At 42.5% G+C, this 27,894-nt stretch overlaps 2 protein-coding genes and 2 long non-coding RNA genes across 16 annotated transcripts in view; 2 read left to right on the forward strand and 2 right to left on the reverse strand.

Annotated features, from left to right (window-relative positions):
* The window catches only part of PDSS2 (decaprenyl diphosphate synthase subunit 2), a 118,210-nt gene extending 108,443 nt beyond the window's left edge, over positions 1 to 9,767 (reverse strand). For 2 of the 4 annotated variants that reach the window (XM_065056638.1, XM_065056636.1), the window contains exon 1: positions 9,283 to 9,766. In XM_065056638.1, coding sequence (XP_064912710.1) covers positions 9,283 to 9,509 — 227 coding nt within the window. In that variant the 5' untranslated portion in view covers positions 9,510 to 9,766. Of the gene's footprint in view, positions 1 to 9,282 lie in introns of all 4 variants that reach the window. The other 2 variants (XM_065056637.1, XM_005509475.3) reach the window with 2 other exon arrangements.
* Positions 9,768 to 9,809: 42 nt separating this feature from the next.
* LOC110363977 (uncharacterized) lies at positions 9,810 to 13,688 on the forward strand. Of its 5 annotated transcripts, none has more exons than XR_002422421.2 (3): positions 9,810 to 9,973; positions 10,748 to 11,196; positions 12,569 to 13,688. It is a non-coding gene; the product is annotated as an uncharacterized LOC110363977 (long non-coding RNA). The 5 variants fall into 5 exon arrangements; XR_010471289.1 differs by having other exon boundaries at positions 9,811 to 9,856; XR_010471288.1 differs by having other exon boundaries at positions 9,811 to 9,856; positions 10,748 to 13,688.
* Positions 13,629 to 27,890, reverse strand: LOC110363976 (uncharacterized). Of its 5 annotated transcripts, none has more exons than XR_010471284.1 (4): positions 27,767 to 27,890; positions 26,355 to 26,464; positions 14,978 to 26,194; positions 13,629 to 14,115 (listed from the first exon to the last, which is right to left on the reverse strand). It is a non-coding gene; the product is annotated as an uncharacterized LOC110363976 (long non-coding RNA). The 5 variants fall into 5 exon arrangements; XR_010471285.1 differs by having other exon boundaries at positions 26,355 to 26,551; XR_010471286.1 differs by having other exon boundaries at positions 14,978 to 15,353; positions 16,720 to 26,464; positions 27,767 to 27,882.
* Positions 27,282 to 27,894, forward strand: part of SOBP (sine oculis binding protein homolog) — a 117,219-nt gene continuing 116,606 nt past the window's right edge. The window contains exon 1 of one of the 2 annotated variants that reach the window (XM_065056630.1): positions 27,282 to 27,799. In XM_065056630.1, coding sequence (XP_064912702.1) covers positions 27,704 to 27,799 — 96 coding nt within the window. In that variant the 5' untranslated portion in view covers positions 27,282 to 27,703. The remainder of the gene's footprint in view (positions 27,800 to 27,894) is intronic. The other variant, XM_065056629.1, reaches the window with a different exon arrangement.

A 27,894-nucleotide genomic window follows, 5' to 3' on the forward strand; every position in this document is an offset into this window, starting at 1 on the left:
TAATATGAAAACAAGATGGTTCTATCATATTCAGTCTCAAAGTTCAACATTAATTTAACATGAGCATGATGCATCTTTAGGGAAAAAAAATAATCACTAAAAAACTTACATGCTAGCACAATCACTGTTCAGACATGCGAGGGAGATGATTTTCCACTTGTGATCACAAAGCTTTGTCTTGTATATTTGACCTAACAAGTATTCCATTTAGCTCTTAACAACTTGAACTTTCTGTTAAGTTTGATTAAAAGCAGTCTTACCAAATCAGCTAATTATGGTGCTTCTGCCACTGGCTAATCATTCAGATGACAACCACACACAAAGCGTGTTGGCACAGACCATTACCCTCAAATTGCCTTAATCGGGACTATATGTTTGCAGCATGGGTTTACACAAGCACATCCTTTTACAGACCCAGATCTGCTTTATGCTTGAAATTTATAATCTTTTTTAAAAGGTGCAACATATAAGCTCTTTCAAGGACCAGTAACAGCATATAGATGTATTAACTCTTTGATTACGATTATTTTGTGGGGTGTGCCAAACAGGCAATTAATGAAAAAGCTGTAATTCCAGGAAGTTTGCACCATAAATGTGAAGATCTAGGAAAAAATAATGGAAGCTGTCAGGAGGAATGACTTTTTTTTAAAGACTTCAAATTCAATGAAATGAATTAATGCTGAGCATACTTAATGGCAGCTATCAAGCCAATCCATGTTTATAGGACTAAGTAACAAATAAAAAAATGAAAAATCTACTTGATCTCAAAGAAAGCTCCTTCGAAAGGGAGTACTTTTTAAAACAAATTGGAGGCTATCAGGTTTGCTTGTTCATGTTCTTTAACTAGAAAAATAAAGCTGAATCAGTAGTTCCCAAGTATGACTTCTATCCCTAGCTGGGAGGAAGAAAAGAGGAACAAAACAAACTTGATGTTTACTATACACTTTCATTCTATTAAGAAACAGAGGATTACCTGTAGGCCATTCCCTGTTTTTCCCCAAAATAGAACACAAGCTGCAGAGAAGAACCAAATAGTGCTATTTTGAAGAAAGGAACTGGAGGAATGAAAAAGCAAAAAGGGAACAATCATCACGTGTAATTTAAGCGCAAAAGAGATGAGAAAGATTAATGCAAAAGCTGGAGCCCCTGCTGCTCCTTTAGGAACATCTGAGGATTGAAGAAAAGATGACTGTGGCTCACCTGAAGAACCTCCAGCACACTGAATAGGTCCTGGAGTTCCTCCATACAGTAAGGTATTGAGGCAAATTTCTAAGCCCTATCTACCATTATAAGTAAAATCTAGCTAGTTCACAGCATGTGTTTGATAAAAGCTCATGTATAATGAGTCTCACCAGATTCCCTATATGATCATTTTTTCTTGCCTTAAATGAATCTTTCACACAGGAATAGAGAAGAAAAAAAATTAAGCTAAAGTGATTTTCAATGCTAGAGAATTGGCAGGGACGATTCAAGGACAGCAAAGCAGCTGCTACAGATTTTCACCTTAATTTTTGTAATAGATCCTATTTTTAAATTCATGGTGTTCCTTTGTAGTCTGTCAGGTTTGTCTCCAGCAGTAGTTCCTTTAGGGCAAGCACTGCAGTCTGCATACCCTGAGGGAAACTAAGACACTCAGATGTGGGGCAAAAGAAAGATATTAATAATTTAAGGCAATGGTCTGCCACCCCTAGGAGAAAGCAATAGGGTAAGTACAAAGCCATCTAATTCCCGAGCATAGGTTCATCCTTTGTGAACTTCGAATTTTCCTGAATAGATTTACAAAGTGCCACAGACAGACTCGTGGTTTTTGGAGATCTTAAAATGCTCACAGTGACTTGTTAACGGGGTCTCCCACCACTGCCAGGGTCTCCAAAACAAGGAGAGAAGTCAACTGGGAGGCAGCATCAACAAAAAATGCAGTGGAGGGGGGAAATACCTCAGATAGGGGAGAACACTTTTTGCAAGCTACAAAATATAGACATCAGAAAGAGTAAAAGCCCTAGGAGAAGTACTTTTTCCCTGTATTTTGTAAGGCAAGGAAGTTAATTTATCATAGCCAAATAGAAGATTGAGTGAAAACCATTTACAGTGACCCAAATATCAATTTTGACTGTTCTATGACATGGGTTCTCATTTGTGCCTCATATAAAGGCATATTGAATAACCCTCTTTTGGGTTACAGAAATAAATATTTTGAAACTACTTCCACTTATTCAGTACTCTTTTCTTATGTAGAGCAAACATTGACATAACACTCGTTCACTGGTACATTAAAACTGATATTCAATATTCACATGCACTAGGAATCAACTGTACTTGAAAGCAGAACAAAACAGATGTGAACTTTAACAACTACCTTTATTATTAAAAGATGTTTAGGCTACTATGTGCTTAAACTAAAACCAAGTTTGCTCTATGTGTGGCATCCTACATCCTTTTAAGACTGACTGGCCCTTGGATCTGTTCATTATACATTCGGTTTCTTTTTTACATGCTTGAAACCCAAGCTTAAGAAATCACAAGGTCTTTCATCTAATGAAAGCTGTACATGAAATTCAGCTGAAATCTTCAGACTTATATTCCCTATAAAACACACCAAAAATTATCAGTGAGGTCAGTAAATTGTAAATAATTCTATCAGAAAATCCCAAACAGCATCATCGCCTACCGAATACACTTCATTTACTAAGACTGCCCTACATCCTGAAACAATACATTCCTCATAAGCACAGAAATCTGGATTTAACATGGATATTTAAGTGAGAATTACTGCAAAAAACAACTATTCAAATGCAAGAGAATGTAACCTGCAGCCTAGCTTTTGCACATCCATACTGCAGATTTGCTACTCGATCCTACTTTGCTTATGGTGGTGAAATATTCAGCAAAACTGGTATTGTATAATACAATTAAACATCTTCTGCATAAATTCTTCCAGACAAATACTATACGTGAATGACAGGACAAGAACTCAGCACGACTACAGCTGAAAACTAGATGCTTATTCATCAGTTCAGCTTCTCCCAGCATTTGTAGTATACCCGTGATTGTGACCATGACTGTCTTTACTTCTTGAGCTAGGGTTTACCAATACAGTAAAAACCAAACAAAAACAACAACCAACAACAACAACAACAAAACCACCAGACAATAAAAGCACCAAACTCGAGTAAACACATTTTTACTCCTTCAGGGTGTCTTCATCACCATAATACAGTCAACTTACCTTGCTCAGGATACTACTGTACATATGTCAGAATTTTTTTAGCTTAGCTTCCCAATTGGTTTTTTTTAATACACACAGAGGACTGGCTAATATGCTTTACCTTAACTGTACAAGACAATAGTGGCTAACAGAAAACTACAGGTACAGGAAGGCCACAGGTACAAGGAAGAACATGGAAGGAATCAGATACAGAAAGAAGTTTCAGACCATATATGAACCTACAAGAGTTTAATTTCCTCCATGTATTTTTTTTAACTTTCAGAGTTAACTCTTCTGCTCTTTGTGAGTTAATTTGGCCAAAATACAAAAGAAACTTATTTTTGGTGTCTAAGAATGGTTTACTTGATGGTGAGTATGGTAACAGAAACCCTGGGGAGTACCAACATGTACAAAACACATAACATGGTGAAGGTACTTGAAGTTACTACTGAAGTCTATCAAAACAGACTGAAAGATATTCACAAAACCTAATTTAGCTAAGAGAGAACAGCCTTTTTTGCAAGAGAAAAGTTTCTCCATGGGGTGAGTCAAAGCAAGAATTTAATTCCATTGCTTCAACGGGAGCTCTCCTGAGAGCACCTCTGTTTCCATCAGCTATACAGAACGCTTTGGAAAACAGTCCTCCTGGACAAAGGCAAACTTGCTATAACCGCCAGTATTTCAATAATTTTGCAAATAGTATCAAACATATCAAGCAGGAAAAACATTTCTACATTTCTGACATCACCACTAAGGCTTCAGCCCAAGCCAGACAGTGTTCAAGAAGAGACTGGACAAGGCCCTCATACACATGGTGTGAACTGTAGGGTTGTCATATGCAGGCACACAAGTTGGACTCATTGACCCTTGTGTGTCCCTTTCAACTCGGGATATTCTATGATTCTCTCTGCAGAGGTGCCCTGCATGCCAGCTTTGGAGGTCTGTGCTTCCACAAGTCCAAAAGATCCCTGCAGTAAACATAGGAAATTACACAACTGCTACCTCATTGCTAACCTGACAGGTATTCTGAGCATGGTTATAAAAATCACATCTCTACCACAAAAAATATTTTTTACAAAGTGTTACAGCAGGCTGAAAAAAAAAAAATAGTGAATGCAAATGTGTTTTAACCTCTGATCCAGCAACAGCAAGAGAGGGTCTTTACACATGCAAGGTCTGATACAGGCTGAGAAATTCAGTAAAACTTAAAAGACTGTAGTAAGTTTTAGTTTTAGAAGCTGTACATTGACCAGACCCTCTGCTTGTCACTTTGAGTATCCAGCTGTGGCTGTTTTCAGAGAAAGTTAACTCATTAGCCACTGTCAAGTAAATAACAGACACTTCCATTTTTCTAGCCAAGAAAAAAATAATTAATTAACATTTGAAACAACTTGCTAAAAAACTACTCATAGTCAATCACGGCATTTGCAATTATTTTTAGAAAAAGATAGTTTTAAGGTCATCATTCTGTTAAGACAAAATATAAATCAGCCATAACAATTCCATCAACGCTAACTTGGAACGAATCCCTAGGTCTCGGCTGAAATCAGTCACCCACACAGGAGGACAAATGCACGCCACATCTGAAGTTACAAGATTCGTGTTATTGAAGTGAGCCATTTCAAGCTGACAAAGAAATAGAACTATCAGGAAACCAATGTTATCAGACATTTTAACCAAAAACCATGTTATCTTGAACCTACTCTGGATGGCATTTTATGTTTGGTGCTTCAAATGGCTAGAGATTTACAGGGAACGGGTTGTAACCAAAAAAAAAAAAGGTCTATTGAGGCTTTTTATTTCTGCAATAACCCAGGAAAACCATAACTAAGTCTAGTCAAGCATTTATCACCCACAAGCAATTCTGACAGAACTAAAATATAACCATTCCTCCCACATGCTAATGACAGAATGGCCAGAGCTAAATGGCATCCCATAATAATTTTACGTGTATGAAGTGTTCCATTTCATTTAGTGATATTATAAAAGTGATGCATTGGCCATAACATTTACTGTTTACAATCTGCAGCAAGCTATACCCTTCTCAAGGGAGATTAAATAATCAAGAAAACGTTATTCACACTGTGTATTTGAGAAAAGTAGATCGCTGTGCCAATTACAGATTCTTTCCTATATTAAAAAGGCTGTATGTTAGCCTAAAAAGGAGGGGGAAAGAGAAGAGAGAAGACTAGAGATTTGTTTTGAGTCCCAACTGAAAAGCAGGTCATACGTTCATATATTGGAAAAGTTTTCCTTTAGTCCAACAAAGCCTGAAGAGTAAAAAAATCTAAACATTAGTTTTGAGTATCTGCTGAAAACATTACATTATACGGAAAGAAAACAGAAAGCTCTAAAGAACCATACAGTGATTCGCATGACTACAAACAGAAAGATCCAGAAGTAGTCAGATTGCAATTTTATTTCCAGAGTATCCATTAGAGGTGAATATTTTAATGATAACATTTGTTTAAAGTATTCTTTATTAACCTTGCTTATGCAGCGTTTTCCACCCAAAGATCGCAGTGATCGATATAGACTGCAATGAATGATGTGTAACACCCCCAGAAAACAGATGCTACATTATTTGTTTTACAGATAAGTAAATGCAAGTATGAAAAATTAAGTGACTTGCCCTAGTCAGAGAGCCAAAAGCACAGCTGTGAATATAATCCAGATACCCCGGCTTCCAATGATCTGTTAACCACTAGACATTAGCCTTTCTGAAATGAAACGTAACCTTTGCCTCAAATTTCACCCTCTTTCTAACAAGTCTGGCAAAGCTAGTACTGAGGATCTTCACTTCATGCAGCTGACTTTTAAGAAACCAAAAACTTAAAAAAAAAAAAAAAAGATAAACTGAACTTTACCACAAGGATTACAGAATTCCCAAATCCCCTCACTGCAGGGCTGTTACCCGCCTCTGCCCTTGCAAGAGCAGAGTCAGCAATAGTTTGTGGATTTAAAGCTGCTGGCCAGGCACAGGCTTGGGATGAGGGGATGATGGGTAACCCCAGTGTAAGGAGCACCTGCTGCAGCCCTGATTCATGGTAGCCACTTACACCCCAGAGCTGCCACATCCGCATCCAAACAAGAGGAAGAAACATACGGGATCATCAGAGAAACCTACACTGCCCCAACAGCTGTTCCTCCACATGTCCTGGCTCATGTGGACAATCATCTTTAAGGTGCCTTCTTTAAGGCTCCCAGCCTTGTGACCCAACAGCCTACTGACCCAAAGCTCAGCAAAAGGTTAAAAATGCCCACCAGTACTCCTGTTACACAGAAGGCTTCCAGTGTGGTGGTAATTACATCTTAAGCTGTCTCAGCACAGAACCTACTCTGCGCAGACAAGCCAGAGGGTTTTCTACCAGTGCTTGAGAAACCCCTCACGGCCTGAGGAACACTTCAAAGGCCAGCAAAGCATTCAGACAGGGAGAGAGGGTAGACACAAAAACACCCATGACAAAACGCCACCAGTCAAAGAAGGTTACAGAAAATGAGTATCACTTAGAGCAAGCAATCATAATTTGATTGTCACCACTTACAACATCGAAAACAAATTAGTAGAAACTTGAGAAACAGCATAGGCAATTAATCCACTTTACTGCACAGATTTTTCAGATGTTCCCAGAAAAATCTCTTCAAGTGTTGAAATACTTAATATATGTATACAGTATTTATGCACTCGCAGTTTGAAATATTGGAGTTGCAGAACACATCAATCATTTAAGTTCTTTTCTTCAAGAAATCACCAAAGAATATATTTTAAATTCCCATGCTTCAGAACATTTGCCTGAACGCACACCAGGAAACCAAAGTTACTTTGTAAGCGTAAGTAACAAGGCAGAGATTTAAACCATGTATCCAGCATTGAAAAATCAAGACCTGTTTCCTGAACAGCTATGGTAAGTCAAAGACCCTTAAATTAAATCAATCACATTTACAGTCAAACATACAACAGTCAAATTTCAGAAAGAGATTATTAAGATTACTGTTGAAGAGCAAGGTCAAAATTCACCTTACTGCAAAATCATACCGTAAGACAAGGTAAGGTACAATTTGTGCACTGCTACAGGTGTACTAAAACTTGTCAGCAGGAATTTAACTCTTCCTCTAATAGAAAAGTCAAGGCCATTGAAAACGCATCTGCAAGGAAGCCCTTGCAAATAGCAGTGAAGACAAATAAGAATATTCAAAATAAGGGCAGTTTCAGTGTTATGTGAGTAAATACTGACTTTTGTTTCCAGCACAACACATCAGGTTAGTAGCGTACTCTGAAACATATATTAATTTTAAAAAATGAATGGATTCAAACCTGCTGACCCTGTGCATGATTATAGTCCTACTGGTGTTCCACAAGTTTACAGAATTAAGCCTGAAGCAGTCACCTAAACCAACAAAAAACCTCACACATCACAGCTCCACCATGAAACCTCCAACTACGCCCCAAAACACTGTATTTAAACTTATTTCACAAATAAACCAGCAACTACCACACATTGAAGAGACTCTCTAAAGCTAACACTGAAGTCCCGCTTTAGCACTGCAAGTCTCTATGATACTTCTACAACTTCAATGGAAGCTTAACAGCCAAAATACTTGTGCTTTGGTCCTCCTACTCCCCGTGTTCCATCAAATGACCTTAAAATTGGATCCAAAGGCAGAAAAACAGGTTTTTTTTCTTGTCCCTCCTCTTAAAAAATAAAAATCTTTGTTGAGCTTATAATAATAGCAGAACCTGCATTTATAAACAATTCAACAAAATCCCCTCCACCAGCATTTTCTAAACTCAGGCATTTTACATTTTTACTAACAGGTTGATTTGTTTCTTCCTGAAAAGTCCACTTAAAGTCAATATCTAAATCTTCTTCCCCCAAAACAATGTTTCTTTAAAAAGCTATGTTTGCCCCGTGTACTCCTATTGTTTACTAAAGACAACTAGATTCAGAGACAGTGCTTGAAAAATAAAACTTGTTTTTATATCATTACACCATAATTGTGGAGTTGCCAAGGTACACCACACACAGCTACAATTTTTATTCTTTAAAAGAAAAGCAGAACATTTGTTGTGAACAAATGCTAATTTGTTTCACACCTGCTCAAAAACATTAAATGGGTTCTATTAACATGACTATGTTTGCAGTTACAGCAAACACAGTTCTATCAAACAAAAAACACCCAACAAATCTGCCCCTCTCCCCCAACCAAAACAAAAAAATCCACAACCCAATGCCATTGGAAAAATCACATTATTTTTAAAACATTTTAAGGTTTAAAAAAAATCACTGCAAATCGATTCTTGGTTTACAGTCAAAGAAAACACTGTCCAACAATCTCAACTTCTGCTTATTGGCAGGAATGCAAGTCTTCCATCAGTTTGCCTTAAAAATGCAGGAGTGGATAATCACCCTAGAAACTCTAAAAATCTCAACAATATACAAAAACTCACAACTCCCAGCTGAATATTCCAAAACAGACCATGTTTTCTAAAGCTCTTAGTAACAAAATACACAGTTCGGAGCAGTGTCATTTTAAGCTTTTATTAGTTCCTCTGTTTTTTCCACTGGTTTCCTCCTAATATAATCCTTAATATCAAAAAAAGCATGTAACTGTTATTAAGACAGCCATACTTCCATTATCAAGGGATATTTTGGCTCATTGCATGGTGAAATTCATTTGTCGCACGTGGCACTATGATGAAGACAGAGGATGACCAAAGAGAACACCTGTTGGGTCAAGACCACACAGATCCCGAGGCAGAGAGTTAACCACCTACACAAACCCCAGGGCTCAAGGTGTCCTGAGGGACACCCCACTCGTGGCACCTCCACGGCCACCCCCCGGGCACCTGAGGCGCCCATCCACCCAAGAGACCGTGAAGCGATGGCAACCACCGACCTGAGCCTCAATTCCTGACAACAGAGACCAAAACGTTCCCGCAAGATCTGACAGAGCCCTCTGAGGGCTACTGGTGGATTCGGCCACAGAGCCCGGGACGGAGGCGCCAGCACCCCCGGGCCCCGCAGCCCGGCTTCCCCCGGCGGTCCGAGCAGGTTCCCGGCGGTGCGGGCGCTTACCGGGCAGTGTCGAGCAGCGGGTGCTTGGTGCCCACCAGCTTGCGGACCTGCATGGCGATGTTGCTGAGTTCGTCGCTCAGCAGGCACCGTAGGCTCATGAAGGACGTCGGATACCCCACGATCTTCTCGGCCTCCGACACCACCTGGCTCCATGGCGGACCACCCGACGCCACGCCCCGCAGGCCGCCGGCGCCGCGGGCCCCGCGCCGCAGCAGGGAACCCCACATCCCTCCAGCGCTGCCCCGGGGAGCGCCCGACGCCGACTCCTCTCTCCCGTTACTCGCCCCGCGGACTAGGCGGCCGCGGACGAGCCCCCCTCCTCGCTCGCTGCGGCTGGAGGACCCCCCCACGCCCCGCAGTCAGGCCCGGGCGGCGGGACCCCGCGGCGGCCGCGCTGCCTGCCCGCGTCCCCCCCGGCGGCGCGGCGGCGGCCGGAGCGGGCTCATGGTGCGCTGGGGGCAGCCATCTTGAGCGTCGTAAAACACGCCGGGCCGTAAAGCGAGAGCGGCAAGGCTCTGCCTTTTCTCTCAGCCGGCTTCCTCGCCTGACGGCAGCGGCCGTGGGGCGGGTAACGGTGAGGAGCTGACGGGCGCTGGAGAGGGCAGGGCAGGGCAGGGCAGGGCAGGGCAGGGCGGCTCCTGGGGACGAGTGATCCTCTCCGCTTTTTCTTAACCCTTAGCTCTCGCTCTGGGTAAGGGACTACCCCGTCTTTTCCTCACTCTGCGCTTGTGCCTCCCGGAGCGGCGTGTGCGGCCTGGCCATGGCGGTGGCCCAGCTGGATGGGATGTGCTCTGCCTGCTCCCATTGTTGCGTACAGAGGCCAACGAGGAAGAAAGTTCAGGTTCCCACATAAAGTATTCAGCGTGTAGCCTGCAGCTACGCAGTCATGTTTTCTTGTTTTCATAATTGAGAGTCCAACGCAGAGCCACAAAGATAATTAAGGGAGTGGAGCACCTCCTGTATGAGGAAAGGCTGAGGGAGCTGGGGCTCTTTAGCTTGGAGAAGAGGAAACTGGGGGGTGACCTCATTAATGTTTATAAATATGTAAAAAGGGTGAGTGTCAGGAGGATGGAGCCAGGCTCTTCTTGGTGACAACCAGTGATGAGACAAGGGGTAATGGGTATAAACGGGAACACAAGAGGTTCTACTTAAATATGAGAAGAAACTTCTTCTCAGTGAGGGTGACAGAGCACTGGAACAGGCTGCCCAGGGAGGTTGTAGAGTCTCCTTCTCTGGAGACATCCAAAACCTGCCTAGACACCTTCCTGTGTAACTTCATCTAGGTGTTCCTGCCCTGGCGGGGGGATTGGACTAGATAATATTTTGAGGTCCCTTCCAATCCATAACACTCTGTGATTCTGTGATAATTGCAGTGTATCTGCATTATTTTTTGTCTTTTCCCAAAGCTGTTTGGGACGTAGCACCAGCAGGCCTGATTTACTGCATGCTCTGCCTTTCCTTGTAGGTTTATCCTGTCATGCTCTGCTGTGACATAGCTGAGGAGTTTATGAGCAACCTCATTGTGAGCTGAACTTTCAACCAAACGCTTAATGTCAAAAGTGACAACCAATTCTGAGTGCCCAGCTGAAGACTTCAGGGTCCTGCAATTCCACAGTGTGGTCTACTCTACATCATGTTGTCTTTCATTTGTTCTGAGCACAGCCATCATTGTTGCCTCTTTGCAGCTACATGTACCCAAAGCTTTTGTGAATTCAGAGAATGGAAAATTCACTGTCCATCTTCAGAAATTGGATTTAAGTGACTTCCTCAGTTCCACAAATCCTTCAGCAAGAATGTGATCTCCTCTGTCTTTATAGTCACATCCATTCCTCTTATAGCTTCCAGGCTCTTTTGCAACAAATCGGGCAGAGTTCTGATGAGAAAACAGTCCCATTCACTGCATTCATTTGAAAAGTGAGGTGTTACATTTCTTATCTTTACAAATACAAAATACAGGTCACTTAATTTTGTTTGCGTTATTCCACATGATTAAAAAGAGTTACGGTGGAGGACACTGTAAAAGAGGGTGCAAATAGAAAACAATTCCATTACAAAGAAAGATGAAGTGCAGTCCAGTAACTCTTGAAGTTCCAGGGCAGAAGCTGCTGTTTCCAGTGACAATGTCAAGTCGTTTATTGTTCTTATGCCTAAAAAAAGTCAAAATGGGCATCAATACTGTAAAAGCTACTGTCCTAAGGAAGAGGGTTTGACTCTGGGGTCAACAACTGCTGAACATGCCTGTGGTGTCCTGTAAGCGGCCTCTCCCAAACTGGAGAGGGGAAAAACTAGAATGGAGAGAACCTGTGAAAACTGGAAAGATAACAGTAATGTTAAGGTTCTGGTGTCCTTGCTTTCTGTGCTGCCTTTCCCTGAGAGAAAAAAGCTTTGCTTTGAAGGAGCTGCCATTGACTCTAGTTAGTGAGTGTCACAGAACAAACTTTTGCTAAATAGAGGGTTTCAGTTCATAAACACACTCTGAAAATGACAGAATGCAATGGCGTGTTTCTGTGCAGAAAGCCTAAATTAATGAAAATTGCTGGAGGGATGCACTTAAGAGGAGCTACCAAGGCACCTCGTCCTGTAATGGTGACAAGTTCCTTGATTCATTTCCAGAGCCATATCCATTCTTGCACTTACTGTGGTAAATGTTCTGTGAATAACATGGTTATGCAATTAAAGCCTGCCTAAAATAATACATATGAACTGAGGAGAATTAGGGTTCTATGGGCAGTAGACTTACCATCTTCTAATGAGTGAGACTTTAGCTTTTCAAAATTGCTGTTCTTTGTGTTACAGTTTAAGAAACAGAACACCTCTACCCCTTTTATGTAGAATTCTAATTCCAAGTGGTTTAGAACTAGGGCAAGACCCCTGATAAACACAATGCTGCACTCTGCCAGTAGAGCTTCCTCAAGGTTCACCAGCAGTACGCTGATGTTCTTTAAGTGCAACAGTCGCTGGAGAAATAAAGCATACATTTTGTCAGTGAGTTTCACAGCCTGACACACCAGGCTGACACACCAAGCACAGGAAATATCATTACAAATTAGTTAGTATTTGACAATTACTGGCATCAAAAGCCAGAGTCTTACAGTAGGTTATGACAGAACAACTTACCCACAAGCGTTGCTGCTTGTGCTGCCCATAATTTAGAATTTCTCAGTTTTTCTCTACAAAAAAAAAGAACATCAGAAACAAAAGTATGGTGTAATTACCATATTTTAAGTTGTGGACAAAACAACCTTTTAATTTTTTTTTTTTTTCTTCTTTGCTCCTTTCCCCTCAGGATTCAAGAGAAAATCCCACACTATTTCAAGAGCTTCAGTGACTGTACAATAGATGTGTCTATTTCTTTTGAGTCTTAAGTAGAGAAAAAAACGAAGCTCTTTTTTTCTCTCTATCAATTGGCTTTGTGAAGCCTCTCCAGGAAAAGAAAGAAGCTACTGCAGGGGGCCAGTATCAAAGTTGAAGAACAAAGATGAAAGGTGAAGAGACACTTCTGTTTACATCAGCGTGCTCTGGACCAACGTACCAGAGAATACATCAAAGCCACCACCAACACCAGCTCTGGATATCTTTTCTAACAAATGAAATGTGGAAATATTTTCCTGACTACCATCTGAAGTAAAACAATTGCAAAGCACTCCCATTTGATTGGGAACATTTGAACTTTCAGTCTTTCATAGTTACTCTGGCCTTGTCCAAAATAAATGGACATATGTCCATAGGAGAATGAGACTAGCCATGTTAATATATTATACTAACTATACCCTGCCTATATAACCTCATCTTTTTCTAGATGTTGCTTACGTTTTTAATAGCTTAAAGCTTAGGTGCGCTCTAAGGCTGTTTACAAAAATGAGAGCTAACAGAAATGTGTCTGTGCCTTCCACAGGATCCAGGTAGTTGTCTCCCTCCCACACCCAGTACATACAGAGAATTGATTTACTCTGTAACACCCTGGGGAAGCAGACAGTTATGATAATTTCCATTTTGGAAGCCAGGAGGTTTAACAGAGAGGTTGTGTGATTTGTCCAAGGCTTTGCAAAACCCCTAAGGCAAACTGAGAAAAGAATACACTTCTCTTGACCTCCTTGTCTGTGTCTTGTCTACAAGGCTGCCTGTCTTCCTCCTACTGACAGGCTACAGGGAGGACGAAAGCCTTATTGATCCTATGGTTACACACAGGAAAAACAGCATCATTTAGCATCAGTTGATTTCAGTAAAAGTCACGTTCCTTGTACAGAATTTGGCACTAAAAGGTATTCATTTTTAGCCTAAATATACCTACTGAGATACCAATATCAGAACATGATGTGTTGCTTGTTAATAAATGACAATAAATGTGTACTCATTTTGATTTTATTTAACAAATAAATAAAATAAATATAGCTGTGATATGTAGAGATCCTTTGTATGAGTAGATGCATGTGACCCCGTTCACTCTGCACACAGAACGCAGTGATACAGCGTGAGCTGAGAAGCCAGAGCTGCCGGTGCCTCTCAGCAGTGTGGTGCAGGCAGCAGGACGTGCCCCTCCTGCGCTGCACGCCCGCAGAACACAGCTCCCTCCTCGCTGGCTCGCCAGCCAGCACCGCAAAGAAAACAAAATCAATTGAAGTCCCTCCATTCCAGCCAGCTGACTAGGAACGGGAGCAGACGAGTGTGTGGCTGATAACGCCCCTTCTATGTAGAGTCGCTGTTTTTTTCACCTCGCAACACAATTTGAATTGTAAGACAGCCGCTTAGGCCGTCTCCTCTGACTGACAGTGCTCCACTTGGGGGAATTTGGACAGAGGCTCTCAAAGCAGCGATGTTTTGGAGCCGAGCAATCTACAGAAGAAGGAGGAGAAAGATAAGCACAGTGTTAGTTCTGGTCATATGCAATGGAAGCTGACAAAGCATCCATCATCCTGTACAATATTAGCCTTTAAATATTCAGCTTTATCAGTTCCCCCATCCCTAATCCATCATTAACCACCCCATGAAGCCTCAGCTGATTAGCCCCACCTCTGCAGCTTGGCAACCCATTAACTATTTATTATTTGTACTTAATTGAACTCTAGTAGCAGTGGAAAACTCCAACCAGACACATTTCAAAACTGGAACAAAGGAGATTGTCCCTTGCTTAAGGAGTTCATGGTCTGGGCAAGAGTGAAATGCAGCAAAGATGGAGTGACAGCCATGCTGAACAAAGGCTTACTCACATTCCCTCTCCCCACCCCACAGACCTATAGATTTTCTATGGATTTTTTCTTTTCAGTGAGTTCCATCTCAGCATCCCTTAAAAGCACAGAAGATTATGTGATTTGGGAGGCTCCAGCAGAAAAAAAAAAAAAAAAATAAAAGGGATTTTCTATGTTAGATGAAAAACAGATTGAAAAATCACCTAAATCATTCCACAATTACTAGGTAGTAATACAATGCGGGGATTAAAGTCATTGTATAGTAGGAGACTAGCAAACATATACAACAAACATATTTTATATGAATTTAAATAAGTATATGGAATATATTTTCAGTTAAAATTCTTATTTCTCAGAGACTACGTATCTGTAATTTATGAAGTGTTATTTATATTTGGTTGCTTGTTATTCATATGCATAATTAAAACGTTGATACAATACTAAATGTTATTTCTGTTAGTAATGCTGGGTTTGAGGGGAGATCTGTACACCTTTATTTTTTCACTTACATGGGAAAGCTGTGTATTTTCCACCGAAGCTGGCTGCACATTTCCTCTGAAGTAAACTTTGCAGAAGTCACTGGTGCCTTTGTTACCTCCACCTGGCTTTCTGTACCTTTCTGTTCATGAGTCCCCTTTGAAGCATGCCTGAAGATCCAGTTCCTGAGGAAGGCACTACCCCTCCCTGAGCAGTGCTGCACAGCACGTGCACTCCACACCAGAGACTCAGCACTGGCTTGCTGGTTACTGGTAACTGTAAAGTCCAGAGCACTCAAGGAAATGGTTTTCTAAGGGGCTTCTCTTCCTCTGAACCCACTTGCTGCCTCGCTACCAAGTGGAGAGTAATGTCTGTCTGGGAACCAAGTCTCAATACAGGAAAGTCAACCTGGATGATAAAGAATGTAGGTTTAAAATTCAAGTTAAAAAAAATAAAAATCATTTGAATCTGTCCTTGTAATTCTGTGTCTGAACAAAATAGCGTATTTCAAGTAGCACTGACTAAATGGCTTTGGGGAAATTCATGGAATCACACAACAGTTTGGGTTGGAAGGGACCCTCTAAGGTCCTCTAGTCCAACCCCCCTGCAATGAGCAGGGACATCTTCAACAAGATTAGGTTGCTCAGAGCCTCATCCAGCCTGGCCTTGAATGTCTCCAGGTATGGGGCATCTGCCGCTTCTCTGGGCAACCTGTGCCAGTGTTTCACCACCCTCATTGGGTGGTAAAATTAAAAGAAGATAAACAAAGGTATTAATCTATAATATACTGTACTATCTATGTACTTTCCCCCAGTCTAGGTAAACTCTCTGTTCAGTATAGGGGTTCTTCAGTACGATTCATCTGCTTTTGAATTCATCCTGATGTCAGTCTGTTGGAGACAATGAGTGATGACGCTCAGGGCACAAGGGGTGATGCGTTTATTTTTACCTAGCACTTGACTCATTTGCATCCATTCTTCTTTTATCCCTGTAATTAAAATGCCTGCCTGCCACTTCAGTACATGCACTAAAATTATTAAAACATGATTTGAACATTATAGCAATCATAGTTACTGCTGCTGTACAAGAGGAAGAACAATTGATCTAGGCCAACACAGTTAGGTAAGCTATTCAAGGGAAACCATAAGCTATTAATGCAAAATAGAATGTGGAAGTATTGAGTCAGATGAAAGGAGCATCTAAGGCAGTATGCCCTGGCTCTGATAAGAGCCCATATTGAAATGCTTAAGGGAAGAGAATGAGTAATCAAGCAAGTATGGCGACGTATGTCCTGTAGCATGTCCACCCCACTTCCACATAACTACACTTTAGAGACTTCTTGAGCCAGAAGCTCTATCAAGTCTATCATGTTTAGTAACGCAGATTGGATCTATTTTTCAGAACTTCCAAGTCTGCCTCTTCTAAGCTCTTCTTTGAAGCTGTTTAGACCTTTGCTCCCCTGAACATCCTGTGGATGTGTGTTCCACAGTTTTATTGTGTATTACATGGAAAAAAACCCCACCTCATTATGTTTATTTTAAGCCTTCTAACTAATAGTTTGCATTCAGAGCCAACGAGGCATGCCCAAGCTAGTCTCAAAGAAGCCTTGAACAACACTTCCATCCCTTTCCGTTTTATTAATTTCCCCATCTTTTTTTTTTTTTCTCTCTCATTCCCTTTCTTTTATCCTCATGTTATCTCTGGAGGGTGTTACAAGCTACACAGGCATCTGATTTACAAATCCGTGCCTATTACATATCAAAATTCAAATTACCAGAAGTATGGCAGTCCTTCAGAGACACGCTCTTCCACAATGATGTCACTTCCTTGTAAGTTTAGTCTTCGACTTCGGCACCTTGGTTCCATTCTGAGTTCCCGAGTGACAGTGACCTGGTTTTCGGAGGTGCTTAGCACCCACCACCTCCCGGGGAAGCTGCAGGCACTCCACACACACAAGAGAACACTTTTATGCAAAGCATCTGCCTGGCTCTGGGCACTCAAGTATTAAATTGTTATTCTGGATTCAGCTTCACAGTGTAGTGACGCAGGAAATCATCAGTCCTGGAGTGAAATTAAGAACCTTAGGACTGGCAGTGATTTAAGTTAATCACGGTGATTTAAGGTAAGCAGTCCTCTTGAATTAAATATTACTGAATGTGAATCTTCCCAGTTTTTTTCAGGATCAATGGAAAATGCTACAGAGTACAATCGTCTTACAGACTTTGTGTAGTATAAATGTGTAGATCATTTCTATATCAGGAGTCCTGCTTGGACATTTGATTTTCAGCTTTATATCTGTTTCCACAATAAAACACACCAAAACTTGAACTTACACATTCACTTGCACAATCGTCCAATAGATGCACTTTCCATCTGTGCTATAGTTTTTCCTTCTTTCTCTGTTTCTCACTCTTGGAATTTGCTCAGACCTATTCTCTAGCCAAATATATATATATATATTTTTCTTTTTTTTTTCTTTTTTCTTCAGTGTACTCCTCTTTGCATTTCTTTTTGCTTTCTCGCCACCTTTCTATGTGTCAGCCTTGTTCCAGTTCTTCTCCCCAATGGCATTCAGAACTCCTGCTACTTTCATACACTCTCACCATTTTAAGCCGCTTTCCCACATGCTCCCTTTCACAGAACACCTTCCTTCCACTGATTTCCAAAGCACAGATGCTTGTTCGCTTTCCATGATGGCAACAACAGCTCTAAAAGAAACATATCATTTCCCCTCCTGCAATTCATGCACAAATGCTTGGCATGCACTGCTTGGAGAAAGCCTTTTGACTTAGAATTTCCTTGCCTTTGTGGAATCTGTGAAAAAGGCTGATAGATTATAGCTTTGGCAGTTATTTCAAATAACTTTATTTGCAGCCAACTGAGGCAAAATCTGTCAATGGTGCTGTCCCCCTGTTCTTTCAAAGGTCGTTGGTGTTTCATGAGTGAGCTCAAAGTCGAGCTGGTTCAAAGGGAGGCTCACATTTCATTATTTTCCAAGAAGGTTACATTACACGTTCTAATGGTGACAGGACTGTCCTACAAGACATAAGAGCAGGGTTCTAGCTGAGGCTGTGAGACTCCTCAAGTACATGTGTTTTGTCACTTTATCTCTCTCCCAATGATTTCTCATCTGCAAAATAGCTGTAATACTAACTGGTAGCTGTAATATTAGTTAACAACAGAGAAGGCGGCCCAGATAACCATATGGGTGGCTAGGTTTGGACTTGGTTTTGGTGTTGGCAGTTCAGGTAAAGCCAATAAACCTCAGTCTACATCTTCTCAGACCAGGGCTTAAGAGATGCTAATCGTCACTCACAATATGCAAGAGGCAATTTCTGATGTTGTCCCAGGGGTAAGAGGAAGCAATACAGAGCCTTGGCTCTCTCTGCAAGCCAACCGACTTGCTGCCTAAGCTTGCAGGAATGGTGGTGCATCTGGGGACCTCTACTGATACTGAAAACAAACCGCAGCATGGTGGGGGGGTTGCCATATACATCTGTGGTAGGAGCAGGATTTCAATCCATGCTAATTGAGATATGCATGGAGTTCCTGACCCTTAGCTCCCAGGAGTTACCCAACGCTGAAGTCTTGTGGGAAGACTTTGCCACACCAGGTGGGTGGGACGGAAGTTGTATGTGACCGTCTCCCATCAGCACCCTCCGGTGATCTGAAAGGGACTAGGAGGATATGTCAATTCTGCTTTAATTAACAGTTTTGTGAAAATAACCACATATGATTTCAAGAATCTTGGATGGAGATGGATATATACATTGGCCCTGTCCTAAGGGGAAAAAATCTCGCCTGTGTAGAGAATGATTCTTGGACTGTCTTTGAGCAGAGTCTATTTTTGATTATGGCAGTAAGAGATGTAGATTATTATCATTAATGTTACATGCATGATTTAATTAGAAAAGAGCAACACAGTTCAGGAAAACAAAATCTTTCCAGATAATAGTTATACTAATTACCGAAAATATCATAAATCAAAGCAAATTGAATAAATTGCAGGGGAAATGGGCTGACAAGAATCTCATGAAGTTCAGAAAAAAAATGCAAAGTCCTGCACCTGGAGGGGAATACTATTTGTAGTAATACAGGTGGGGGACTGGCTAGAAAGCAGCTTTGCAGGGAAGGCCCTGGGGACCCTGGCATTCAAACATGAGCCAGCAGTGCACCCTCGCTGCAAAGAAGGTCTGGTTGCATTAGGAAGAGCATTGCTGGCAGGTTGAGGGAGGTGATCCTTCGTCTCTGCTCAACCCTGGTGAGACATGTCTGGAGTGCTGGGCCCAGGTATGGGATCCCCAGTATAAGGGAGACACTGGAGCAATGGCAGCAAAGGGCCACGGAGATGATGGAGGGACTGGAGCAACTGATGTACCGGGAGAGGCTGAGAGATTTGGGGTTGTTCAGCCAGAAGAAGAGAAAGCTCAGAGGGGATCTGATCAATGTGTATAAACACCCAGGGGGGAAGTAGAGAAGATGTAGCCAGGGTATTCTCAGTGAAAGGACAAGGGGCACATTGGCACAAATTGAAATACAGGAAATTCCATTTAAACATAAGAAAAATATTTTTTTGACTGAAGGTGGTCAAACACTGGAACAGGTAACCCTGAGACACTGAGGAGTCTTCATCTTTGGAGATATTCAAAACATGACTGGACACAGAGCCAGCCTGCTCTGCTTTGAGCAAGGAGGTTGGACTGTGTGACTTACAGAGGCCCCTTCCAATCTCAGCTATTCTCTGGTTTGCTGAGTGAAGAACATTGTCCTATGCTGAAAATACGTGCCACATCCTAGTCCTGACTGTGTTTCTGTTATGCATGCCCAAGATACGTTTGGAGGTTTTTTTGACAGACTTTTTGCCACAGTGATGTGAATGCATTGCCATTATATATTAGGATGTGTAAAATTCATGTAAATGTAACTGAGAAGATCAAGAGGTTGAATCGCATGTCATGTAGAATTCTGGTAAGATGCGGGCAGGAAAGCAAGCATTGCGGTAGAGGAGTAATAGTCAAATAATGACATGACAAAGCCCAACTTTACCCAAGTCTAAATCATTTAGTATATGTCACTGTAGATACCTTGACATGTTTCTTTGGGTCCGGGAAAGAAATGAATAACCCACTGTATCTTGTATATGCAATGCAGGGGCTAATTTGGACAAAATCATGTAGTGTTTTTGAAAGCATGACAAGAAAATTAAGGATTAAGAAACTGCAGAATGACTTTTATGAATGAAAAGAACCTGTAATTGTTTTCCATCCCTTGACAGATGTTACTTAAACTGACATACTATATCATGCAACAAAACTCACAGGAGAAATAAAAGATTATGAGAAAATGTATAAACTACTATCTTTATTGTAAAAAAATCTTTTATTCTTCACAGCAAGACAAAGAGAGGAGGGATGCCTTTTAGGAATAACTTGCTGTAGATTACTGTAATAATATTTTCAGGAATGTATCAGCCCAATTGATCTATTTAAAAAAAAAAAAAAAGAAAAAAAAAAGAGTTAAAAAGAAGGGAGAACTTTCTGTGGTATCCCAATCCCACACAACCTCTCCACCTCTCTCCCTGTCATTGTAGCCTCTGGGAGAGTTACCCATTTATTAAGGTGAAAATACTTTGTCCTGCCTTTTTCTGTGTGGAGAAGTAAAAGAATGGGAAGGAGTGGAAATGGTCATTGTCAGGAAATGAGAGGTGAAGAAATGAGTGTGCCTTGGCTGTAAATACTTTCAGTTCACCTCGGAGGGAACTTTACAGCTGTGGAACAGCTGCAGAGAGCACAAGTCTCCACCCCTCACTGGTTTTACTTGTGACTTTGATGGTTCCCTGCTTTCAAGGTAGCAGGGGCTGAGAGCAGGAGGGTCTCTCAGGTACCTTAGACCTTCTCCAAAGCAGCCTTTGGAGGTCAGCATTTTGGATGTCAGCCGCAAGGAAATAAGAAGCCCTCGAGAAAGCAGGGCTTTGTATATGCTCTTACCAACCTGTGTGACAGAGCAAGTAGACCACTTGTTTTAACCAAATGAAAATTTAAAAGATTCAAAAGTTCCATTCTGAGGAACAGTCCTCAACCATAATGAAGTCTAGAGGTTGCAAATGCAGTTTGTCACAGTCAAGTTTGAGCCTGGTATCTAACTTCCTTGCTCATCCACAGGTTGTCCATTTTCCTCTGCCTGATGTTTAGCATTATGTTCAATATGAAAATGTAGCAGCAGGGTCACTGAATAACCATAGTGGATAGATAGGGTGTAGCAGCAGACAGATGATAAAGATTTTTCCCCAAAGTCAATACTGGTGTCCGGGACATATTTTACGAATTTGGTTTTAATGCATTGCTGATACCTTTTTAAAGGTTTAATATTGATTGATTTTTAATGGCATGGGCGTTCTATGATGCTGAAGAAGGAAAAGACTCCTCCTTGCTTACTTTTGGTGTAGTGAACATGAGAAATGAAACAAGAAACATAAAGGCATTTTACCAGAAGACTTGTAAGTATTTAACAAAGAACCAGAGAAACGAGTGAACATTTCTTTCTGCTTATCATACTAGGTGAAATTTCAGGTAAGAATAGCAATCATTAATTAATTATTTAATAAGTTAAATAAAGTTTCTCTCTGTTTGCCAGAACTTTTAAATGCATTAACAGTATTAAGGCTCTATCTTGCCATTAATCTGTACAGATTTGACACTGATACCCTAAAGCAGTACGAAAAATGAAACATCCATCAATATTAAAATACCTTCAAACATTTCCAGACCTTTGTATTTGGAAAGCTGCCACTACTCCCATTTCAACTGCCATACTGTGTCTGCTTTGGAGAGGCTACCTCTTGACATTTTGCAGAACAGCCTCTAATTGTCTAAGGAAACTCTGGATTGAGATTAGTATCCAAAGCAGAAAGGAATCTACAGACACTACTGTGTGTGAGTAATGCTACAGGTGTTCATCCAAGCTCAGGGATGAGTGGAATGTACCTCTTCTCAAAGGTATGGGTGAAATATCATCACTGAAGTGGCAGTGGGGATTGGGTGGAACAGAAGTGAGGGAGAGGTTCACGTGTGTTTTCCATATGCATAGAAATGGATGGCTGTGCTTAAAAAAAATAAATATATATTTATATATATCTATATTTGGAGCTGATATTTTAATTGTTCTGCACATTTATTTGCTTCTGATGGCATAAATAATCTATCACCTTACTGCGTCATACAAAAAGTCAAAGGAATGTTTCAATTTCAAGTCAAATAAAATGTAATGGTACTTTTCTATGAAGACATATAAAGAATTTATTTGTTTAATTAAACACTTCAGCAAAACAAATATCTGAATTTAAATTGCTGTTCATTATGGGTTCGCCTCGGATACAGATGAAGCAAGAATAGGTTATCTTGTGAAAAACTGCATAGACATATGCTTTCCATGGTGATTGGCATTATTAAGCAACCTGATGGAGATCTGATACCACCTTGACAAGCAGGGAACAATAAGGTAAATTGTCAGCAATATTAAGAGAAAACAGTTAAGAGCTGCATCTCTATTTTGGCCTGCAACATCTGCAGCTGTTATTTGGAAACAAACAAACAAACAAACACAACAAAAAAACAACCCACAAGATCCTCCCTTTTTACCTTCAGCTTTCTCCCTGTATGTGTGAGTGTACATGTGTTGTTTATACGTGCATGAAGGCACACTGACTTGTCCTCACATTTTGGTACCCGAGGTTCCATGACGCGTTTCCCACCGTGTTGAGAAGGCGACAAACAGGAGGGGGAGCTCTCGCCGCAGCCGCCGCGGCGGCAGCCCGGGCTGCGCCGGGCGGGGATGCTCACCCGGGGCAGGGATGCTCCGCTCCTCCGGACAGGGATGCTCCCCAAGGCAAGGATGCTCCCCCGTGGCCGGGATGCTCCCCAAGGCAGGGATGCTCCCCCAGACAGGGATGCTCCCCAAGGCAGGGATGCTCCCCCAGACAGGGATGCTCCCCAAGGCAGGGATGCTCCCCAGAGCAGGGATGCTCCCCAAGGGCTGTGGATCCTCAGCGCCTTCCACTTAGGACTCCTGCCTCCTACAGGGCAGCACAACTGCTACAGTAATTACCCTGGTTGTCCTAATTTTGGCTCTGAAAACCATCACGTGGTTTCCAGTGTGCCCCCAGACTGCCATTTGTTTGATGCCGTTGCCTTTTAAAACCTTTTGCTTTGGAGCTGTCGTGCCGCTTACATATTTACCAGCTGGAAAAATCAGGCCTGCTTGTTTATCTTGTCCTCTCTGGTAGGAAATAATGAGAAGAAAGGGCTCAATAATAATATTAAAGAGAGTTACACATTAATAAGGACCAAATTGAAGAACGAACTTACAGCAAAGTGTGGCTTTTGTGCTACCTAAAAAGAACTCCCGTAAGTGGATAGGTGCCCTTTTAAAATATGTAAATACTAATAAACAGGAATATGAATAATATAATAGAAATTAAACCTGGGGCAATTTATTTTAGTCAACGCATTTGCACCTGTTGTTTTATGAACAATATTTGCTTTACAGAGGGCCAAATTACTGTGCTTGCAAAAATCCAAGTACAAATTCAGAGACAGAAATGCAAAGACCTGATAGAACAAAAATATGGAGCTTGGCAAAGCACCTTGGGTGTAAAACACACAGTTGGGCAATGGAAGGAAAAGTTCAAGTTCTTGCCATGACTCAGATACAGCAGAGACCTGAACTTTAGTCTTGCAGGTGGCATAGTGACCACTGAAAGGCAGATCATGTTGTTTTTTTCTTCCCAAGTTTGAAAATAACCAATGAGGTAACTGAAAAACAAAACAAAACAAACAAAAAGCAGAAAAAAACCCCAGCAACCCCAAACCCTTGAACAGGCAAGTGAGTGAGAAACTTACTCTACTGTGCTGTGGTTAGAGCACGCACTCATTGTGGGAAGCCTGATACGCAGTTCCTGCTCCCTTTCAAGATGAGTTACAGTAAGGAGTAAGAAGCTTTTTTCCCCTCACATTATAAAAATCTTATTTTTGCTTTGAATGAGACCGGAAACATTTTGAAAACCCTGCACTTCTTCACTTCTTTTTTTTTTTTTTTCTTTTCTTTTTTCTTTTTAAGAACATGGGATTCTTGCTTTCCAACACACACTATGTAATAGATTGATTTAAAATCACCTTGGAAATTGGTCCAGTTCTCCAAGGAATTTGGTCTCATTAATATCAGCAGCAAAATCTTTGCTGATTTCCAAGGATGAGAATTTAATCTTCAGCTAAAAACTGCTTACTGATACCACATAGCCTGGTATCTCTGTCTGGTAGAATAAATGCTAGCAGCCTTATTGATCTTATCAGCCACCTTTATTCACCTATTTAAGATGTTTGCAGAATCCATATTGAGCACTACTGAACCAGGTTTCTTTACCAAAAATACAGGTTTTCACACAATAAATATGTGCTGCCATGGTTCAGTAAATGTATTGAATGTTAGGGTCTCTGTAATGTAAATACCAGATTTATTTTCTCATAACTTTTTGGAGAGGTTCAGATCAATGCCATTGTATGACTGACAAATTTATGGCTTCCATAGCTTTTGACATTCTGCCTCCCCTTACAAGTTCATGAGCTACGATTAAAACCTGAAAGTGTTCCTTTTTGCTAGTCATCCCCTCCCCAGTAACAAGTGGAATAATTAGATGGTTTCCAAAACTTATTTCAGTATCTACAATGTGTGTCAGATAACATCTGAGCACTCTAAATGCACGAACTTCTGCGTTGACAGTTGATGGTCCTCCATATGCTATCACTAAGAAGAACAACTTCCCAAGAATATGTAGGATAATAATATGCAATATGTAAAGGTAATAACAGCTCTAGAAAAACAGGGATCATGACAGTCGCAGAAATAAGCTGCTGCCAGATGAAGAGATACTATTATTAGGACACAGAGAGGTAGAACTTTTGTTTTTATCCAAAGCCTGTATTAGATACCGAGAAAAAAAGGAAATGCTCTAAGAGCATGTTTTTTATCTGGTGGTTGGTGAGGTACCGGGGGACTGGAGGCTGTTTTTAAGGAGCTTGCCAGAAGTAGCTGGGAAAAGTTGAGCCTGCTGTCAGGAGGCATAAGTTCACATCCCCATTCAAAAGTATTTGGAAAAATACTGGAAAAAAAGCCTAACTGAAAGCTGCTATTTTTGGTGATCAAGAAGTGAAGATCAGTGTTCAGAACTGGTTGCAAGAGGGGTATGAAGTGCTTCAGTTTACAACCAAACCTTTAGCCGCTACTCAGGAAAACTGGAATGACAGATTTGATCCTGAAGACATTTGTTTTGGTCTACTCACTGTAACCTGCTGAAGACAATTCACATCATTTGGGTTTGCAAACACAGTCTCCAAAGTCCCTCCCAACATTAAAGGAAGCTCTGTTTATGTTGGGAGCTTGGAGTTAATCTTTGTGTCAGATTATCGACTCAGTGTGTTACATTTATGCCATGAAACAGTACTTTATTACAATATTTATAGAAAGTGTTGAGTAGTAGTCTTCAGATGTTTCACTGAACAAGAACCAATTGAGGCAATACTCTGTTTAGCAGAAGTTCTAAGGTTTTCGTTAAAACTCTGCTATCTGCTCTGCAGAGAAACTAGTGATATGTCCCTAATACAATAATTAATTTTACCTTTTTCATTAGAAGGGCTTCGTGTATCAGCAAGGTGCTGCCAATTCAAAGCAGAACAGTTATCTGAGGTTGGCTTGCTTTCTCCAGCTGAAGATTTCAAAGAGTTCTGAGGCTACATGAGATTCTCTTTATAAGCAACTTCCCCTTGGTGCTGCCTGTCTTACCCCTACTGTGTGAGAGAACACATTGAGATTCTGGGAATATCTCCTGTACCTGATGAGACCTCAACTGTACCAATTTGTTCGTAATAGAATACAAAACATAGAGATGAAGTTGCTTTTGGTGTGACACAGGAGGGAAAACTCCCTATTAACCACCATCCTTTGAAGGTTACCTGTGGAGTCACAAGTTAGTTTCCCCAAGTTTCAGAACTCACTGTATTTTAAAATATTACAGGCAAGAAAAAAAAATAAATCTAGGTTTCTTCTCATGCTTGCTGCTGGTGAGTGAGGCCAGACCTTGAACCCCCGGGGTGCACAGAATGGACCGAGCCCCTGGCATGACCCCTTCTGCGGGTGACTCCTGCAGCTCCTCGCTGCCAGCAGAGCCTTCTCGAGGGTCTCCGCGAGGTCCCGCTGCTCTGTGAAAACGAACAAACAGATCTGTTTTTTTCCAACAACCGCCCGATTCTTTTCAGGCAGCGAGGGGAGCGGCAGCACGTTTGCTTCACAGCGGCCGTGACCTTACCGCTGCAGATGTGCTCCAGGATTCCACAGACAGAGGTCTGGTTGCTATCTCACCTTTTGATGCTTGCTTCTCTAACAGCCAAGACTGTGCAAAAATCCCAGTTTCTTCCTATTTTCAGTGCCACAGGGGAAAATGTGCTCTGTGTCTCTAATCACTCTGCCATCTGAAGCAGGCAAGGCTCATTTTAGTCACGAAATGAGCAAAGGAGTTGTGCTCAACTTTTCATACTGAAAACTGTCAGTGATTTAAGCTTCAGAAACAGAGAATGTAAATTAGACATTGTTGCACGCAAAACGAACGTATCTTTGACAGGCTAAACAGAGATTTTTAAGGGGAGCCTACTCATACCCACACGGAACACGGTTTATATTTCAACTGCGGGATTTTTTTCTTTTTTTTTTTTTTTTTTTTAATGTATAATTTTCAGGTGTACTGCAGTCATAACGAGAAGCCCCGTACAATTACAATTTTGACTAACGGCACAATGGACACCCCCGTGCCGTACGGTATTGTGTCGGTTAATTAGGGACTGCCAGGGAGCGGGAAGCACAACCCAGGAATAATCGATGTCTCCCCCGCAGTGTGTACTGTAATCCAGCACCTCCTCGCCGAAGCGCGTCCCACCGAACCATTTATCCTCCCCTCCCGGGCGCGGAGCAAGGAGCAGCCAAACCTCGGCGCGGCGGAGAGTCCCGGCTGGCTGCGGCGGGGACGGGACGGGACGGGACGGGACGGGACGGGACGGGACGGGACGGGACGGGACGGGACGGGCGCCGCGGGGAGCGCGGGAGGCCCCGCCGGCCACGCAGTGGGGGGCACGGCGGCAGCAGTCCGGCGCTGAGGGCCGGCCCCACGCGTGTGCGTGGGGGGAAACACGACCCCCTCCCCCATGCCAAGCGGGGGCGGGTGCGCACCGCCCCCTCCCCTCCGCTCCGCCCGGTGCTCAGCGCGGCGCCCCTCCTCCCTCCCCCGGCTCCCATGGCGGGCAGCGGCGGCCGATTCGGTGCCGGCAAGCCCCGCCCGCCGTCGGGCCGAGGCCGGCCTCCCCCTTCCCTCCACCGCCCCCTCCGCGGCAGCCCGCCAGCAGCGCCACAGCAGGCGCGGGGCCGGCTCGCTCCGCGCTGCCTCTCGCCCCTGCCCGCCCCGCCGCCCCGCCGCGCCGCTCCCATGCAGGCCGGCGGCGAGGCAGAAGATGGCTGACTCGCCGGGGCACCCGCGCCCCTGCCCGCCCGCGCCCCCCGCCCGCCCGCCACCGCCGCCGCGCTCCCCCCGGGCCCTCCGCGGCGCCGCCTGCCACCACTGAGAGCCGCCGCCGCCGCCGCTCCCCCCCACCCCGCGCCCCTCCCGGCCCCCCCAGAGCACCAGCAGCCATTTCATCTCCACCACCAAGTAGGCGCAAAAAATGGCAGAAATGGAGAAAGAAGGGAGACCTCCCGAAAATAAAAGGAGCAGGAAGCCGGCTCACCCGGTGAAGCGGGAGATCAACGAGGAGATGAAGGTAGGTGCCTGTGATGGGGAAGGGAGCGGGGGTCCCCCCCCCGCCCCTCCGCCTCCCTGCATGGAAATGAAATAAGAAAGGATCTCTTGTCATTT

Source organism: Columba livia, chromosome 3, assembly GCF_036013475.1.
Source record: "Columba livia isolate bColLiv1 breed racing homer chromosome 3, bColLiv1.pat.W.v2, whole genome shotgun sequence".
NCBI lineage: Eukaryota > Metazoa > Chordata > Aves > Columbiformes > Columbidae > Columba > Columba livia.